General features: G+C 39.4%; 1 protein-coding gene across 1 annotated transcript in view; it reads right to left on the reverse strand.

Annotated features, from left to right (window-relative positions):
• The window catches only part of LOC149288904 (platelet-derived growth factor D-like), a 67,708-nt gene that overhangs the window by 19,812 nt on the left and 27,346 nt on the right, over positions 1-20,550 (reverse strand). Inside the window, exon 5 of the mRNA XM_089491173.1 lies at positions 2,310-2,369. Within this exon, the coding sequence (XP_089347299.1) occupies positions 2,310-2,369 (60 nt within the window). The remainder of the gene's footprint in view (positions 1-2,309; positions 2,370-20,550) is intronic.

Raw genomic sequence — 20,550 nt, forward strand, 5'->3', positions numbered from 1 at the left:
TGTCCCCATTCAGCCCCCCATGTCATTACTGTCCCCATTCAGCTCTCCAGTGTCACCTCTGTCCCCTTTCAGCCCCCCATGTCATTACTGTCCCCATTCAGCTCTCCAGTGTCACCTCTGTCCCCAATCAGCCCCAACCAGTGTCACCTCTGTCCCCAATCAGCCCCCCCATGTCATTACTGTCCCCATTCAGCTCTCCAGTGTCACCTCTGTCCCCAATCAGCCCCCCATGTCATTGCTGTCCCTATTCAGCTCTCTAGTATCACCTCTGTCCCCAATCAGCCCCTCCCAGTGTCACCTTTGTCTGCATTCAGCACCCCCATGTCATTGCTGTCCACATTCAGCTCCCCAGTGTTACCTGTGTCCCCAATCATACCCTCCCGGTGTCACCTCTGTCCACAATCAGCCCCTCCCAGTGTCATTACTATCCCCATTCAGCTCTCCAGTGTCACCTCTGTCCCCATTCAGCCCCCCATGTCATTACTGTCCCCATTCAGCTATCCAGTGTCACCTCTGTACCCATTCAGCCCCCCATGTCATTGCTGTCCCCATTCAGCTCACCAGTGTCACCTCTGTCCCCAATCAGCCCCTCCAAGTGTCACCTCTGTCCCCATTCAGCCCCCCGTGTCATTACTGTCCCCATTCAGCTCTCCAGTGTCACCTCTGTCCCCATTCAGCCCCCCATGTCATTACTGTCCCCATTCAGCTCTCCAGTGTCACCTCTGTACCCATTCAGCCCCCCATGTCATTGCTGTCCCCATTCAGCTCACCAGTGTCAACTCTGTCCCCAATCAGCCCCTCCCAGTGTCACCTCTGTCCCCATTCAGCCCCCTGTGTCATTACTGTCCCCATTCAGCTCTCCAGTGTCACCTCTGTCCCCATTCAGCCCCCCATGTCATTACTGTCCCCATTCAGCTCTCCAGTGTCACCTCTGTCCCCATTCAGCACCCCCATGTCATTGCTGTCCACATTCAGCTCTCCAGTGTCAGCTCTGTCCCCAATCAGCTCTTCCAGGGAATTAATATTTGCGAGTGTATGGGCCCACCTGATCCTGGTAGGGTACTCATATTAGCCTTAAAAACACTTTCCCTGCTGCTGTGTACTATACGTCCCATAATTCTCAGCCAGTATCATGGGGGACATTTACCTGGCTGAGCATCAGGGGGACATTAGGTTTTGCGTTTTTTTTACTATCCTTTGTTGCTATTAAATTTACTTATGTTAAACCACATTTGAATCATATTTGTATTTTTATAATCAATATGCGTTAGAAAATCAGGAAACGATGGGCTGATTCGGTGGCACAAAGGGCCACTTGACTTGACTTGCCCCCCAGGCCTTAGGCTGCCAGCCCTCCCCTGCTGGGACATGATGCGCATACCTGGGAACTCTCCGGGTTTGACCCGGAGATTTCCGGGTGAAGCACTGGTTCTCCGTGTCAACAGGCGAATACTCCGGGTCGCGGGAGCAGGGTCTTGACACACCCCATTCCCCGCCCATTTTCCCTTTAAATGGGGGTGTTTCCTGATGACATCAGTGGGAACGCCTCCTACGTCAGCGGGAACTCCGCTGATGGGGTCCCGCTGACGTCAGTGTGCAGTCCTGGCCGCGTCCTGCAAGGGAAGGCTCCGGGTGGCCTGAGTAAAGAAGTTCCCTGGTATGATGATGCGTTTGCTTAGCACCTTTATCCTTTCTATAGGGTAAGCGAGGCACAGCTCTGAGATATGAAATCAAATCCAAATGCCCGGCATTACTTATACCTGGAAAGACCACAAATGTCAGGGAGATTGGTAAGCAGCAGAACTTAGAGGCTAGAAGTAGGAGCCCATCTTACCACTGCATAAAGAAGCCCTTGTGGCAGAATGGGGACGTTTAAGTATCTACCTGACCTTTTGATGACTTATATGTTGAGAAAGTTTTATTGCTGTGGAACACTTTAATACACATTGGGATAGGAAAAGGGGGACAGAGGGATTTGGCTTCCAAAAAAGAGTCTGTCCCATCTAAAGAGGAACACTTAACGAAAATATTACATAGAAATTCAAACTACTGATTAAGGTTTGAGCTTACACAACAGGAAAAATAGACAACCTATACGGGCCGAATGGGTCTTCTCTTCCGTCAAATTCTGTTTCTAAAGGTGGGAATTTAATAGGCTCAAAATAATGGTTAATGGGCAGGTTGTGTTCTGCTATCCTTTACATTTTCATCTATATAATGAAATGCCTACCTTTTTTCCAAAGACATATAATAAGTTGCATGTATGTGGATTTTACCTAACACCTCTCTATTATTTGAAACAGACTTACTGAGACAGAGCTTGTCACGGACTCCCAGTTCGTCTCCGATGCAGCTGGTGGAAAATCATTCTGAAACAGAAATAAAAAAAAAAAACAATGAAAAGACAATAATAGGGTTTAAGAGTAGCAGTAAGAGCTCCTAAGAGATCAAAATAGGTTCAGCATTGTGAGAAATATGCATTCCGCTTAGCAGAATACATAGGAGTGGCAAGGAGCAGCTAACCTTAGATATGTATCCACAGTGTTGCCAAAAAGCACATTAATGACTTCATTGGTAAAGAGATTTAATGTTGTTATATTTTTTTTATGTTTTTTTAATCACAAAATCATAATAATAATGGCTACAAATGTGTTCTAAGTTGAAAAGGACACACCAAGCTAGATAAAAGTCTACGGTAGATTCATAAATAAGGAAGGTTTTGTTGGATCTCCTCTCAGGAACATAAGATACTAATTCAGTAGAAGATCTTTCAGAAAGGACCACTGATTTATGCTCTGATTAGAAGATCTCCTTTACAAAAACCATGTTGGAGATCCTACAGTCTAACACAAAGGTGCAACCACCTTCAGCACACCTTCACCATTTAGTGAACAAGCCCCATACATCCCAACAGTCCATGTTTTCATAGGACAGTCCTGGTTTTCACGCGCTGTCCAGGATGTATCTGACCCTACCCGCTTCTGATGTTGGCCCCACTTCTACCCAACTCTTGTAACACCCTCCAACATATGTATTCTGAGTTGGACATCTGAAATTTTGGAGGGCATGCCGAGGGGAATTAAAAAAGAAAATAAGAAAACAGGAAACACTTTCACGCAAGGGAAAATGGGGGGGGGGGCATTAAACACAAGTTTTACCTGAACATATAACCTAATTACCATGGAAATATTATCTGCTACAGTCATTCCAGTAAACTAATGCTAATTAAAAAATTAAATTAAATGGAGAATTTCTATTCAAATGTTAAAACTATTGTGACCAAAGTATCACATATGGAAATAATTCCATACAACAGCTCCAGAAAACTCTTTGCTTTAGGCATTATCATCCAACAAGAAAATAAGCAGCAGTGGAAAACAGCTTAAGTCTTATATGATTGCATGCAACGGGAATATGAAATATTTGGCATGATATTGCATTTTTATGCAAATTCAATAATGCACATGCAGAGAATTTCCACTGAAGATGTAATATGTCTAAAAACCACTATAAAATGTACAATTATTGTCAAGTGAATGACACTGTGTTTTGGTAAGTATGCTCTATATCATGATAAATATCCAAAAATGTAAATCAGGCCCCCAAGGCTCATTTTAATACAATGCAATTATAGTGGGATCCCATTGTAAGATTGTGTTAAGTTGTAAATGTCTGCTCCTTGTTTAGGATTGTTACTGTCATTCTGGAATGTTTAGATATGATGTAGAAAGCACAAATTTGAGCTCTCCAGCGATGCATATCTTCTATCAAATGAATGAATGATTGAATGAGTAAATGAATTGAGTGTCTTGTATGACCACTGGGAGTGTCTTTGACATTAAATATAAACTTGCCATTCATCAACAGATGATAAAGGCTGCAAACATGGTGGACACTCCTGTGTCCCAAGGAGCAACAATGAATGCAAATGAAAGTACTTCAGAGCTAATATATATAATGACTATATATATATATATATATATATATATATATATATATATATATATATATATATATATATATATATATATATATATATATAGCTTTAATTTATATATGTATAAATCATACATATATGTAAGGGCCCTGGATGGTTCACTTAAGCCCATCCATTGTGTGTGAGTGATTTGCCGTTGGTGTGGGACTCTTACATTGAGGGTGCTGTCCACAGATTTCATCCCAGCTCAGGATCAGAAGGTTAAAGGCTGGGTACTTGTGCCACAAATGTCCTGTTTATCAGAGATTGAGAGTAATTGGTACTTTACCTAGGGCCCATAGAGTGTTAATCCAAAAATGCACTACTGTATTCATTTTTTGTTGTGGCAAACAATATGAAAACAATAACAGGTATTTATTGTCCCAGCCTTGAAGAATCATTGGAAGCAGAGAATGTAGTTCTAACTACCACTGTTGTATCTTGGGAATTTGATCCAGTGGAGTAACTTGATTAGATTTCTTGAGGATAGAGGATGAGTTGAAAAGGTTCTAACATGACAAAATCAACCTGACACCTCATAACCTGTGGAGTTGACCCAGAACTAGTCAGAGATAAAGACAAACTCAACAACCATAGTCAATCCAAGAATTGATGTTTACCATAAAGCCAACTGGGCATCAACCACCAAGGAGCCAACTCAAAATATGGAACTCTAGGAAATGTCTACCTTCAAATCTGTTAACACTAATATATACATAATTCTGTAAAAACTAACAAAAAGGTAGAAAATGAATACTTTGAAGTTATTCCTTATGTTCATAGCGAAAAAAGACATCAACACACATGACCATTTAATCTATATTCAATTGATTTGTAACAGAAAACAATGTAAAAAATTTTAATCAATATAAGAAAAAAATGTATTGCTTATTTTATCTTGTCTTTTAGGTATAGCACAGGGGCGTCCAACATGCGGCCCGCGGGTCAAATGCGGCCCGCGGAACCTCGAGGTGCGGCCCGAGTGAGATCGGCAGCCAGGATCACAAGAGCCCTGCTTACTTGTGGGAGGGTCTATTCTCTGCTTCAGTCCCGCTTCCTCTGTGGGGAGAACGAGGGAGGCCGCGCCCCCTGCTGAAGTCTGTGAGCGGCATCGAGCGCTGTAGAGCAGGTAAGGGGGTGGGGGAGGTTGTGTGAATGAGTATGTCTGATTGAGGGAATGATTCTGTGAATGAATGAATTTGTGTGTGTGTGATAGCATGGATGTGTAAGTGCTGGAACCTAGGCATGATGGGACTGTGATTGCTGTTAGCAATCACACTCCTATCATGCCAAGTCAGCCAGTACATGCTGAAACCTGGCTAGCTGCCCCCCTTGTGTATTGATGCTGCCAGCAGTATGGGGTCTGCACTTACAGCCACCCTGTACCAGCATGTATTGGCTGACTTGGGATGATAGGAGTGTGATTGCTAACAGCTAACAGCAATCACAGTCCCATCATGCCTAGGTTCCAGCATTCACTGGTTGCCTGGGTATAAAAAGAGTGTGTTTGCTGTTAGCAATCACACTCCTATCATGCCAAGTCAGCCAGTACATGCTGAAACCTAGCTAGTTGCCCCCTTGTGTATTGATGCTGCCAGCAGTAAGGGGTCTGCACTTACAGCCACCCTGTACCAGCACGTATTGGCTGACTTGGGATGATAGGAGTGTGATTGCTAACAGCTAACAGCAATCTGCTAACAGCAATCACAGTCCCATCATGCCTAGGTTCCAGCATTCACTGGTTGCCTGGGTATAAAAAGAGTGTGTTTGCTGTTAGCAATCACACTCCTATCATGCCAAGTCATATTGTTGATTTTTTTTGTCCAATTGTGGTGTGTTACTTTTAATAAAAGTGTGGTTACACACTAAAATTGGACAAAAAATACAATGACCAGCCAACCAGTACATGCTGGAATCTGGGTATGCCTGAGATTGCTGTTAAGAATCATAATATATAATTTTTTTGTACAATTTTGGTGTGTAACTTACTTTTATTATAAAAGTATGTGCGGGGTCATTTTCAGTTTCGGCTAAGTGAACCCTGAATTTTTGGTTTTGGTCCAGAATTTTCATTTTAGTGCATCCCTAAAATAAATAGAACTATTTTATTTTTACTTATCCATAATCCTGAATTTGTAGGCCCAGAAATCCCAGAAATCAGTGAGAGGAAAAGTAAAGGTTTTGTGTCATTTACTTTATTTTAATCTGCATATCTTATTAAAGGCCATATTTTCTCTCAGTGAAAAATGAGTGCACGTATACAATTCTGATGAAGTGGCCCACTGCAGAAAAAACTTGGACACCCCGGCATAGGACATCACTGGTGTATTCAACTGGTGTTTCAAATACCCCAAATTTTCAATATATATATATATATATATATATATATATATATATATATATAAGATATAAAGTTATTGATCGTGTGCAACTGCTCTTATAATATAGTGGATATTATTCACAAATCCACAAATGTCTAATTCATCTCAATAGGGAATGTTTTAAATGTTAAATGGAAACAGGCAAAATTTTCCGAAGAAGCAAATCACGTTACAGCTATTATTAAAAGATGCAAGCTTCTCAAGATTGTAAGCTTGCAAGCAGGGCTCTCTCCACCTAATGTATCGGTTTGTCTTAGTCTGTCAATTCTCGTCTTGTTATACCCCTTGAATTTATGTATTGTATTAAGGGCTGCGTAGATTGTTGGCGCTATATAAATAAAAGATAATAATAATAATACCAACATGTTGTAACATAATGCAATGAACATGCCAAGATATCAATGAAACACATTATAAACAATTATATAACTATAGTTTATACTTTTTGTTTTGCCAATATTCTAAATATCTGGGATAGTTTCAAATTAAGCGATCATTTTGCCTTAAGGAAGTTGAGATCTGTGGCAGAATTTGAAACAGCATTATCTAATTGATTTTCTGCCTGAGGTTATGTTCCTTCTTCTCACTCCTCTTGTAGAAGGTGGGTCTGAAAAAACTAGGAAGACATAACAAAGGAGAGGAATAATCATAACGATCTTTAGATTTGAAGGTTATGATAGCTGCTACCATAGTAGGTCACATGTATTTATGTGGCGCCAGTAGATTCCATAACGGTGTTACAATAGGGACCAGCGAAAATATCTAACAAACACAAATTTAACACACGTTAAAACATACTGGTCAGGGCTGGTGCAAGGATTTTTGCCACCCTAGGCAAAATATAATTTTGCCGCCCCCTGGCTCCACCCCCACAAGCCCCTCCCCGTGCTGCTCTCATAAGGTCCTCCTAACTGGCTGACTTGCTCCAACTCCTCCCCATAGTGACCGCGAGCCGCGCCCATGCTTACTGAATGACCGCGGCTCACGCCTGCAGCCTGCACTGCCTGTGCGGCCTGTAGGTGACGCCGGCCCTGATACTGGTACAGAAAGAGAAGAGGGCCTGTTTGTGCGAGTTTACAATCCATTAGTATATAAAGAGTGGTGTCTAATACTTACATATCGCTGACTTTAATCCATGAACACAGTTACAAAGATTTATTTAGAATACCAAGCTTTAGGAAAAGTGACAGTACTCTTTTGAAGGCACTTGTCAGTCAGCTTGTCAGCTTTCAGGTCCCATATGGATTAAATAGAATGCTGTAACAGATCGTAATTGGGTATGCATTAATCACACATATTATGTAATTTGGTGGAAAGCTGAGATCTCCCCCAGATGGTGGCAAAATTATGTGCATACATTAACATATGCATGTTACATCTGATATGTATGCATGGAAGCGTGCATTTTTCCCAACACCATAGCTTTTTTTTAAGTGTAGACTGTGTTTGCCGCATGAACGGATTCAGGAATTCCAAACATTCTGTTTAGTTTAGAACAATAACGATACAAAACAGGCACGTTGAAAAAGATGCTTTTTCCTAATTGTGTAAACAAAATTCATTTTTTGCCAGCACAATTTAGCATTAACTTATTTCCACGTTGTTAGTTCTGGTATACTTTTTCTATGCCAATATGTTGATGACCCTTGTTCTTAAGTCTATTGATGTGCTATTATTATTATTTATTGTTTTATATAGCGCCATCATATTTTGCAGTGCTGTACAATGTATAAACAGGACATAACAAGTAGTAAATAATATAAGAATCTGACTTACAGAAAGACGAGGAAAGGAGTACCCTGCTCAACCGAGCTTCCAGGGAGTTAGGGTGTATTACACAAGAGGTAAAAGGTGAAATATACTATGAAACACGAAATTCACATGTAACCGATCTTCTATTTATGTTTGGTCATGGCACAACCTTATCTTGTGTGATTCACACTTGATAAGCACTAACTGTTTTTACAAATAGTTGAGATGATGAGGGACACCACCTGCTTGTGGAATGTAAGTTATCTTTTTCATAGCTCATCAATTTCAGCATTAGTGAAAAAAAAATAAGTTCCTTATGGCTCTCCAAAACTCTTCATTCCACCAGCATCCGCAGTTCTCTTGAATAACTTTTGCTTGTAACGTACAAAATTGCTTGATATATCAAAATATTGCGTACTGTGTCGATGTATTTCTATTTGTAGGACATACCCATATCTGCTAAACTACTTTCATAAAAACTATTTTCCATAGGAATCTCAGCGTAGTAAAATTCCATAATTGGTTAAAACTGAAGCGCAAGCATGATAAAATCATGAAGACTGGAATTCTGTGGCTGTTTGAAAATGGAATTGCGGAACATACTGGAAGCCATAATTTATCCCGTTCAGGCTTAGAAGCCATATCTATGTGTACTCTGCACTTCGGGTGCACTAGGCTCTTATATGATGGCTAAATATGCATCCTTATACATATCGTGAAATAGCTGATCCTTCCGAATTTCCATTATACTATATTAACAGTATAAATCAATGCTAAGGCCGCACCTTGAATATGCTGTGCAATTTTGGGTACCTATTCTAAGGAAGGATATCATAGCACTAGAAAGGGTGCAGAGGCGGGCTACAAAATTAATAAAAGGAATGGAGCGCTACAGTTATGAAGAAAGGTTAACTAATTTAAATCTGTTTAGTTTAGAAAAACGCCGCCTCAGAGGGCATATGATAGCATTATATTAATATATTCGGGGCCAATACAAACCATTGTGTGGAAATCTGTTCATAAACAGGACTATGCATAGGACACGTGGTCACGCGTTCAGACTGGAAGAAAGGAGGAAAGGGTTTTTTACAATAAGGATGTGGAATTCTCTGCCTGCAGAGGTAGTTTTATCAGATTCTGTACAGATGTTTAAACAGCAACTGGATGGATACTTGGAAAACCATAATATTCAGGGATATAATCTTTAATTATTGGGAAACAGCTTATTGATCCAAGGAGAAATCGGACTGCCATTTTGGGGTCAAGAATGAATTTTTTCCCTAGTTAGTGCAAAATTGGAAAGAGCCAAACTGAGGTTTTTTTCCCTTCTTTTGGATCAACAGCAAAAAATTAACCGATATAGGAAAGGCTGAACATGATGGACGCATGTCTTTTTTCAGCCTATGTAACTATGTAACTATGTAATATCTGTGCATCTACCTTATGTAAATGCCATGGTACCAGCCATCTAACATTGCATGATTATTCCCACTGCTTTCTTATGTGCAAATCACCGATTCCTTATGTGCATACCATGGGGAAAGCCATCTTAATTTTCTGTTCTGGTGATCCACATGATTGTGTCTCACCATTAAGATATTCTTATTGTATAGATATTCGTCTCCTTTGGTGGAAATTGGTTGGTTGGTATCCTAGAAATAACAAAGCCCATGGTGTAGAAAATAACCCATGATGAGATATCAGAGGCTGATCCAAAGTCAAAACCAGTACTCAAGCTGGAAGGTCAGGTGGAGTCCTGCTAAGATCAAAGTCCAAGCCAGGTCAGTGATGAGATAACAAGGAGTTCTAACACAGATGGCTTAACTTGGTTAGAAGAGTGAAAGCTCCTCTTTTTAATGCTCTCCTTTGATAACTGGACTTTATTTATTACATAAGGCTGGAAATAGAAGCTAAAATTCTTAAATGCTAAAATAGAGAACATAACACATATGCTGTGAAAATTCCCCTTGCCCAATGGATATTCACAATTTTTGTCTGATCCCTTTTTTTTTTGTTTAAAGCAAAATATGACATATTGCTGATAATTGTCCAATGTCTGGTGCATAAACGAGCCGTATTTCGTCTCGGGAAATGGAACATAAAAATAAACAAAATATGCTGCTTCCATATAAAGAAAAAACACACAGGAAGGAATAAAATAAGCTGAATTTCTGCTTTACTAAGCATGTCATTATACTAATTTCAAAGCTATATGCAAATAAATCTGTATTTAGCTTTTGTGCTGTTATGCAATTTTCACTGTTGCTTTTTTTATCACATATGCTAATGCTTCAGTGTCGACAAAGCATATTTCTTCTAGTAATAATAAAAATATCGGTGGTGTTATATGGTTTCCACCAACCTTTCAAGAGGTTGAACACAGAGCTTCTAATATCTACATGATATCAGTCTAAAACTCATAACTTATAGTATAATTCCTTACAACTTGCAACCAATAGGAACTTTGGTTCTAATTATTTTGCTGCCTTGCTTCTCCTTCTTCCTTACAATCTCTTCCCATACAAAAAACACATATTGTTGGTGGCCTCTCCTTCCAAAATTCCAAATATTGGTTTGTGTTTCATTATAAATATATAGAGTGAACTTTACGTTGATCTGGAGAAAATGGTTGTTCTGGGCAGAATACTCAAGAAATTATTCACTAAGCTATGGAGCAACTATTTTATGATTCCAGTAGTTCTGAGCTTAAGGGGTCACTAGATAACTAATGATATAATATAGGTTTAGGTACTATTGAGTTCATTGTTAAAGCCATGAAATAGATGCTGTTTGAAGTTAAGCTTGGTACCACCACACATCTATGGAGTTTACCCTCAAACCATATCTTTGAACTCAATAACATTTATTATGAAACCTGCTTTTATGTACATTGCTAAGACTAGCTACCTTTATAAGAAAATTCATCCTGGCGCATGGTAACTAACAGAACAGGTATCACATTAAACAAAATCCACATGTTACAACTCTTACACTGTATATCCTATATATAATGGTGACAATCTGAAGGAACCCTCCATCACTGGGGCCACCGGAGAGGCCTGACAGCCAGCCTCCTCCCTATCCACTATGTGTCCTGGCTTTGTAAAGACTTCTTTACCCCAGAAGTATTTTATCTCATTACTTGGTGAGAGGATTATCTCCAGCAGACAGCCAAGATATGCAACCAGGGAGTGTCTACCATTGTTTTAGTTTAATGTCAGACACCCCCCCAATGGTGCACTACTATGTTGTATATGTCAGCCCCCCCATGGTGTACTAATATGTTATATAAGTCAACCCCCCACATTTTCCCCCGGCCAATCCATCCCTGGAACTGATTTTGGCCAGTAATAGATAGTGGAGGTTGGGACCCCATTGTATTGTTAATCCCTTTACTGACCCTACTGTCTCTGGGAGGTAAACCGGAGAAAGAGTGTCCCAGGCAGCTGAGGTAGTCGGTCAGACTCTCCGGCTCCGTGACAGACAGCATTTCTTCTATATCCAGGGATGTATCTGGTAAAGCATCAAGTGCCATTGGGAAAAAAGTCATTTGGCCACAATAACCAAAAGCAACATTTTTCCTTGGATAAAAGTAACCTGAGCTGAGTAAACTACCATCCATTTTAACAATGCGTTGGCTAACAACCCGATTTATTATTATTGTTTATTGATTTATATAGTGCCATCATATTCCGTAGCGCTGTATAATGGGTAGACAGGACATAACAAGTTGACTAACAGAGACAACAGAGGTGAGGAGGGCCCTGCTCAAACAACTTAGTTGGCAATTAATTACTTCTGTTAATTCCTCTTAATGGAATATAGATAAAGAAAACGTAAAGATAAGAAAAACTAAATGTGTATCTAGTGACAAATTATTGCTTATAAGTGCTGCCTTTTGGTAAAATATCAAAAGGTTGGCTGGTTTACATGAATTACAGTTGCTAAATTTTCTTGTTAAATTTATGAAACTCACCTTACAAACCATTCATTGGCTTTTAACCGAGAATACATTCTTACAGATTTATCTATTTCTATTGATTCAGCTACAGATGTATCATCCAGCTCGTACATACAGTAAGGTATTTCAGTCCACATGTCCCATTGCCATTAATTCTATTCAAGTTCAAATAACAAGCTTACAACATGAAACCGTGACATATGGATGAAACATGAAAGCATGTAAAAATGACAGAAGGCAGCTGACAAAATGAGTTTCCGTTCCTTCTCCGTGACTAGCAGTATATTTAGGCACGGGGTAGCTTAACCCAATGCTGATCAGGTAGAAAGGAATTGAAGGGGAAAGGTTTGGTAAGATCTACATGGAATTGCATGATAAAGGTCTCACGTTGAATGTGAGTCACGTCAGCCTTTATCTCTAATGCAGCATGTGGATAGATGTAACACTGTACTTCGTCTTCACAAATTCTACATGTCTCTGTTCAGTTTAAATCATGAATTCATATGGATCATATTTGCCGTTTAAAGTAAGGAAAATCTGTGCTTTGAAAGGATTTTATGTCTATAACATGGGAGCATCAATTTAAGGTAGTCTCCTTTTTGTTAAGCTATTTCACCACTCTGGTGGAAACTGATTGGTTCAGCCTGCCTACGCAAGGATGAGAAGAAGGGAGAGCCCTTTAGGAGAAGAAATTCATAAGATATACTGGTTTTGCCATATTTGCTACTGTTGGGATTATTTAGGTAAAATAATGCCTTATTTTCAAACTCAAAAACATTCCTTGAGCATTTCTTGAAGCAGAACTCAATATATGGTGAGTCAGCCATTGTAACAAAATGATGCTGCTTTATTTAATAAGACCATATTTGAGTAGACTAGACACCCAACTGATCATAGTGGGAATGAAATAGTGTTGAACACATTATTTTATTTGGTATAACGTGAAGCATGAGTTATTGGCATCCTCCATAGGTGAGCTAAAGGTAATCACCCTCTGAGAGTGAATGTGGTTCTGCAATTTTTTTTTTTTAATTTTTTTTTATTAAATACTCTTTATTTCTTTTATCAAGTAATTAAATACAATAAAAGCAAATACACAGTATTCACAAATTCATCCCCTCCCATCCCTCCCTGTGTCTGCTAGGGGAGAGAGAGAAAAAAAAAAAGGAGTATATATCACCATAGACCCCAAGTAAATTGGAAGTCCCTCTTTTTGTGGGTCAATACGGGGGCTCCTTTATCAAACCATTTCCTCAAGATCAATAGTCTCCCTAGAAAATTTTTTTCCCTGAAGAGTTTTTTTAACCTACCAAACTGTTCCACATCTCCTAGGATCACAACCTTTGGATCTATTACACCATTGCAATTAAATTTCCTTTTCAAAAAATTAAATATGTCGTCCCAAAAGTTTTTTATCATATCACATTGCCACCATAAGTGCAATAAACCTGCATTAAGGACTCCGCATCTGGGACAGTCTGCGTTGTCTCTACAGTTAACCTTCCATAACTGGTGCGGAGAATAGTATAACCGATAAATAATTTTAAGTTGAGTGAATTGGTATTGTTTATTTACAGTGCAACACCCTGTGTTAATTAGAATACGGTTCCATGAGGCCTCATCAATAGCCCCAATCTCCTCTTCCCACCTCCGTTTAATTTTATCTCAGAACCTTATATCCATTTCTCCAAGAAATATTTTATAAATAATACTAAGTGTCTTTTTCCCTATGACCCTTTTCTGTAAAAATTCAAACATATCATGTGTCTCAAGTTCAAAAATCTTCTTATTTTCCGTGTGATTATATGCGTGTACTAATTGATTGTACCAAAATTTATGGCCATTATCCAAGCCATATTCAGATTTAAACTCATCAAAATCCTTAATATGACCAGCAGTAAACAACTGATCAACAAAATTAATACCCTTTTTAATCCAAAAATCACTCCCTAAACCCTTGTGAAACTCCTTAAATTTTAAATTGTGCCATATTCGTGTATGGGGTAAACTTCCCTCAATTTTACAAATACGTTTAGTTTCTTGCCAAACTTTCCTATATAGTTTCACCAAAGTTGTGTAATCAACTTCCCCTTCCACTTGTAAATCTGTCTCCAACATTTCAATGGGGTTAGAGGTCCCACTAGTTTCTAAAAGAAACCGTATTAGTCCTCCATATCCATTTAACCTCAGATTCTGGGTCTTTGTAGCCAGGAAATATAATTTGAAATGCGGTAATGCCCAACCCCCCTCGCCCTCCAGTGATGTAAACTTGGCATATTTCATAAGCACTCTTCCTCTTCCCCACAAAAGTTTGCTCAATGTAGCTTCTAGTCCTCTAAACCATATATCCGGAATCCACACTGGTGAGGCAGATAGAACAAACAAAACCTGCGTGAGAACAATCATCTTTACTAGACTCACTCTATCTGCCAACGACAATGGGAGTTTTGCCCAGATCTACACCTTCTTTTGTATCTTTTTACCTAATGGGATAAGGTTCTGCTTCATAAAAAGATCAACTTTACTCAAGATTTTAATCCCCAAGTATTCCACAGGATCCCCCTGACCTAAAATCTTAACCCCCTGAACCTTGGGGCTACTTACTGGGTTCAATGGGAGAAGTATTGATTTATCCCAATTAATTTTAAGACCTGACAGACTACCAAAGTTCTCAACCCTGTCTATCACTATTGGGAGCATTTTTTCAGTATCTTCCAAAAATAATAATAGATCATCCGCATATAATATGTATTTTTCCTAATACTAAGAGCTAGTGGTTCAATATATAATATAAATAAAAGAGGGGAAAGTGGGCATCCCTGCCGGGTTCCTCGACTTAACGGGAAAATGTCCGAAAGCTTACCATTTAAGTTTATCCTTGCTACTGGAGATCTATACATAAGTTGTACCCAGCTCAAAAAACCCTCCGCAAAACCAAAAGCTGTTAATGTATGCCATAAAAAACTCCACTCCACCCTATCAAAAGCCTTCATAGCATCCAGAGACAGGATGGAGTGGGAAGAGTTCCTGCCCAACTGGAGATTGGCAAAAACTCTTTCAAGATTAGAGTGTAATAATCTTCCTGGTACAAACCCTGTCTGATCTTCTCCAATCAGATCCGACACACAGTTTGCCAATCTTCTAGCGAGCGCTTTGGCTAAGATTTTCGCATCAGTGTTAAGTAAGGAAATCGGCCGGTATGATTCCACTTTTGCTGGATTTTTATCTTTTTTAAGAATAAGAATAATTACTGCTTCCAACATAGAACTTGGTAGCTGCTTCTCTTTCAGACCTTCAGTAAAAACTGAGCATAACATAGGTAAGAGAACACCTGCGTATTCCTGATAAATCCCGAAAGGGAGACCGTCCCCTCCTGGGGCGGATGAGGATGCACAAGAAAAAAGTGCACCCTCATCTCATCCACCGTAATTTCCCTTTCTAATGCTTCCTTCTGTTCATCCGAAATCATTGGTAGAGGACACTTCTTTAAATAATCCACTATATCTCCCTCATTTACTACTAGATCTGCTTGATATAATTTAGAAACAAAATTAACAACTGCAGCCTGTACTTTACTTGGTTCCCTTACCATCTTACCATCTTCATCTTCAATTACTAGGATATCACTTTTATCTTTCTGGGCCTTTACCAAGTTTGCTAGTAATTTCCCCGGCCTACCCCCTTCAACAAAGTTCCTTTGGCCTCTAAAAAATAACTTATGTTGTGCCTTATCTATCATCAGAGCTGCAAGTTGATCCTGTAATTCTTTCATTTGGTTATGATTATCCCTTGAAGGGTGTTTTGCAAAATTTACTTCGCTACTAAGGACTTTCTCTCTTATATCTTTCTTTTTTTGGAAAAAACTTTTTTTATAACCACATCCCTAAGGAGCAACCCCCGCAGGAATGCTTTTAGTGTATCCCAAACCAACCCTAAAGTTGCAGATGCTTTATTTATCTCCCAAAACTCTTTTAAGGAATTAATATTCTTTTCTTTGGTATCAAGTAGTGTCAGCCAGTGGGGATTGAACCTAAAAGGTTTCCCTTCATTCTTCCTCTCCTCCCTCAATGAAAAATCGACCACTAGTGGTGCATGATCTGAAATTGACCTCGACTCATATACGATCTTATGAATAAACCTAGTCCCCAAATCATTACATAAAATTAAATCAATCCTAGATGCGGTTTGATACGAGGCGGAGAAACATGAAAATCTTTGTATAGCAGGATTCATTAAACACCATGGATCATTCCAACCTAGTTCTTCCATTATTCTTGCTAATGGGGACTGAGTATTTACATTAGTATTCCGTATATTACCCACTCGGATCACATCTTTCGCAGAATCCAGTATACAATTAAAATCTCCAAACAAATATAATGGGAGATGATCCTTATCTCGAATAAATTGAACTAATTTATTTATTGGGTGTGGGGAGAAAGGGGGAGGGACGTAAAAGAAGGCCATAATCATCTCCTGGTTATATATTGTTAAGTGTACAAAAATGAATCTACCTCTCCCATCAACTTTTTTGTTCTTAATCACTAACGGAATATTTCGATGGAAAAGTAGTGAAACTCCAGCCGAATAATTAGAATAGGAGGAGTGTAGTTCCACCTGGGCCCATCTTCTTGTCAACCTCCTCTGAGTCTCTCCTACCGTATGTGTTTCCACTAAACAAATAATAGCCGGAAGATGTTTCTGAACACGATCAAATATAGCTACCCTCTTCCTACGTTCTCCCGTTCTCCTCACATTCCAAAACAAGACTTTAACTTGCATTCAGAACAAAAAAAATAAAAAAAAAACAAACCCTGCAGACACATATCCCACCCCCCCATCTCGTGATGCGTGCTGGACCATTTCCACACGTATCTCTACACACCGTCATAATTACTCCCTCCCCCCTCTATCCCTAGAACAAAATAAATTAGACATTTAGAAATTACAACCCCTCTTCTTCCAACCACCTAGTCGCCTCCTGAGGACTTAAAAAGAATAAAGTCCCTGACTTATATTACACTCGAAGCTTTGTGGGAAACAACAAAGAATAAGGAATATTCGCCAGTCTAAGCCATTTTTTAATTTCCCCAAACACCACTCATTGCATTTGTGTTTCCATGGAGAAATCTGGATACATGGCAATCTTTGCCGAATTATATGTAATTGTACCCATTTCCCTTGCACGTCTAAGAATTACATCACGATCTGATGAATTTAACAATCTGATCATAGTCCTGACTAGAGCCCCCGGTGGAGGGGCTTTTGCCGGGATCCTATGGGCCCTTTCCACACAAAATAACAGGGAGAGTATTTGTACCCCAACAGTCCCCTCAATCCATTTCTGACAAAACATTCTAGAATCTGATCCCTCCACCCCCTCTGGTAAGCCCAGAATACGAATATTATTCCTTCTGGATCTATCTTCCATATCTCTCATTTTCTCTTTCAATTTCCCCATGTCCGTATTCAGAGAAGTTGTAGTGTTCCTTATCCCCACCATTTCTTTATCCAAAGAGGGGACCAATGTTTCCAACTTATCAATCCTTTCTCGTATCTTATTTAGGTCATCTCTGATAAAGGAGACTTCAACCGATAAGCTTTCTACCTTTGAATTTAGCTCCACTAGGGCTTGATTGGAATTTTGAACTTCTTTAAGAATGGTGCTAAGGAGTCCTGGTTCATTTAGCCGACTATACTCCCCCCCAAAGTTCTCCGTTTCTGGGGGAGATGCAGATCTTGACCCATCTGTATCTTCTCTTCCTTCCACTGAGGGCACATTTTTAGCCGAGCGGGTTTTCGTCATAACAGGGGAGGCTTCAAGGAATTTCTCAATTTTACCTGCCACAATATTCCCTTTTGGAGAGGTAATACCTGCAGACTTCCGGTTTGGATTTTTAGGAGGCATTTTCTGTCTCTTAGCAGTGTCCTACTAATATATCTCACAGGAGCAAGCTCAAGCCACAAGCCCTCTTCTCCTTGTTCTTTTACTTTGTTCTCAAATATATAGACTTCCAGTCTAAAATTGGATTGAATTTGATTGAAATAATCTAAGGTAAAAGAGTATCCAGACCGCAGTACATTTTATAACTGAACAGAAATTTAAACAATAAGCCCCAACAAACACTTCATTAGCCTTCCAGTTTAACTCCTTTTGCAGGGATTGCAGTTGTAATCAGATTAGCTCACCACCAGCTCAAATAGATATATCATATGATGGAACAGACGGTGATACCGGATCTTACTGCAGTGGATTAGATTCAGGAAGATCAGGAAGACTGCCGTGCTGGCGTATTGCCGTGATGACGTGCCGGATCGTATCAGCTTACCGGCGTATTGTCATACCACCGCACCAGCGTGTTGTCTTATCGGCATCCCGCCAAGCAGCCAAGCCGCCGATCTGCTGAGCCGCCGAACCGCTCAGCCGCCGAACCACTCAGCCGCCGAGTCGCCGAGCCACCAAACCTGGATTGTGACCGGCGAATTCCGGCAGAGGAGGGAGAGAGGAGAGAGAGGGGAGGAGGGAGGAGGAAGCACGTAGGATTGTCCCTACGTCATGACGCCCCGGGCTACTGGTTCTACAATTTCTGGTGTGCATTCGCTTGTTCTATAATTTTTTCCCGTTGTATAACCGCACTGCCCTTTCGTTATTATTTCTTGCCATTTATCGGCCTTTTCAAGATTTCATGGTGAAGATATACGCCATGGATCCACATCCACACTGCTAATGAATTTAATTTGTTAACCCTTTCAGTGGCCTAAGTCAGGAGACATTTTTTTCTCCTGGTTACTTTTTACCAGAGTGTACAGGAGGACGCTGGATTGTTTTACTAAAATTAGTTTTTAATTATGTGAAATGGTTGATGTGCCAGCTGTACAGTGGCTTGTACAATACAGAACATTTACTAAAATGTGGTCACTGGCTAGGACTCCACGAAATAGCTTACCAACAACTGGGTCATGTCTAAAAAAAAAAAAACCTCCCCTTAAGAGACACAAAACACATCCAGCCTTTGTATTTGAAGCTGGGGAATTCAATAAACTTTACTTTTGGGATTGTGTTGGCATGGGTGTTCTTTATGGTTATTACGTATCTCAAAAGAATCCAACCGAATTACCTCCCAATGAGTTCCTAAAATTCGGGATGTTCCACCAGAAATAGAACTTAAAGGTTTGTCAGAAGCATGGGATGCCAGTGGTAAATAGGCATATGTAGGGGTTTTCTTCTGGTTTCCAGCATGATGTCCATTCTTCTGATATCTCCTTCCTTGTCGCATCAGCCTTATCATACAAGACAGTTATAATAATGCTTTTCTAGATGAGAACAAATAAGGTCTACTTGTGGCCCCTTCTCAATTAAATCAAAGCCACTCTACTGTATAATATAAAGATTTAATAAAATCACAAACTGAAAACCAGACTTAGAAAATGGTTTAGGTCAACTGTATTAAATTAAATATTCAGCGCACAAGAGACAAGTACAGCATCTTTCATTAGAGATGTATATTTTTTTGCAGTTGACATGAGATGCGATATAAGCTAAAATGATGAGAAGCACTGTTTACTTCTACATCATATAAACGCTGCAGTGCTGACTAATTTTAAGATGCCATTTTAATAGCAGTGAATAATTGCAAACAAGATAAAAAGTGGTCAACCACAGCAGGTATGTCATCCGTTTAACACTCCTGTGTCCTTAAATCACCTGGTAGCCATCTCCTCTTGCTGCTTCATCTGTTCTTCTTGGCATTAGACAGATAGTATATGGGAATTTGGGACCACACACGCGATACACCACATTGACATTTTAATGAACCATGTAAAAAGAAGATTACTTCTTCCATCCCATATAAGGTCACCAGTTATGCCTTTGCATAACAAATGCCAAAACTTCTTAGGAGCCTGTGATCCTAATCTGCTTTATATATGTTGTATCCATTGACAAAGGACCAAAGCCTTGAGTATCCATGGGAAAAGAAAATATCTAGCCCAAAGTGATATGTTACCCCAATAAAAAATAACGCTACAGTAATTTATTTTGGGCTAGTACCGTCAGCAAATGGTTAATACTGTTACACTTTAACCATTTACAAATATTAGATCATGTAACTATTTTACTATTCTTCTTCATAAATAATACTCAATAAGCAAGTGTATGATTCCATTCTTCATTTATTGCAGCATAAAGGGAGGGATGCTAAAGTAGAAAAGTCACATTTGTATCGTGGCAACATTTAAAGTGGAGTGGAAAGCACACACCTATATTTAAAAATAGGATGTTTTGTTTGCAAGAATTAAAGTAAGAAGAACAGATTCTGATTTGTCATGCTTAAGATTTTTAGGATTTATGTATTAAGTTATTCTGGTGATGCCTACCTTCTATGTTCTCTGAAACTATATATATATATATATATATATATATATATATATATATATATATATTATTTCTATATATCAATTAGGTTAATTTAGGGGCAGTT

The sequence above is a fragment of the Sceloporus occidentalis genome, unplaced genomic scaffold (genome assembly GCF_023333645.1).
Source record: "Sceloporus occidentalis isolate IW3139 unplaced genomic scaffold, rSceOcc1.0.p SCAF_49, whole genome shotgun sequence".
Classification (NCBI taxonomy): Eukaryota; Metazoa; Chordata; class Lepidosauria; order Squamata; family Phrynosomatidae; genus Sceloporus; species Sceloporus occidentalis.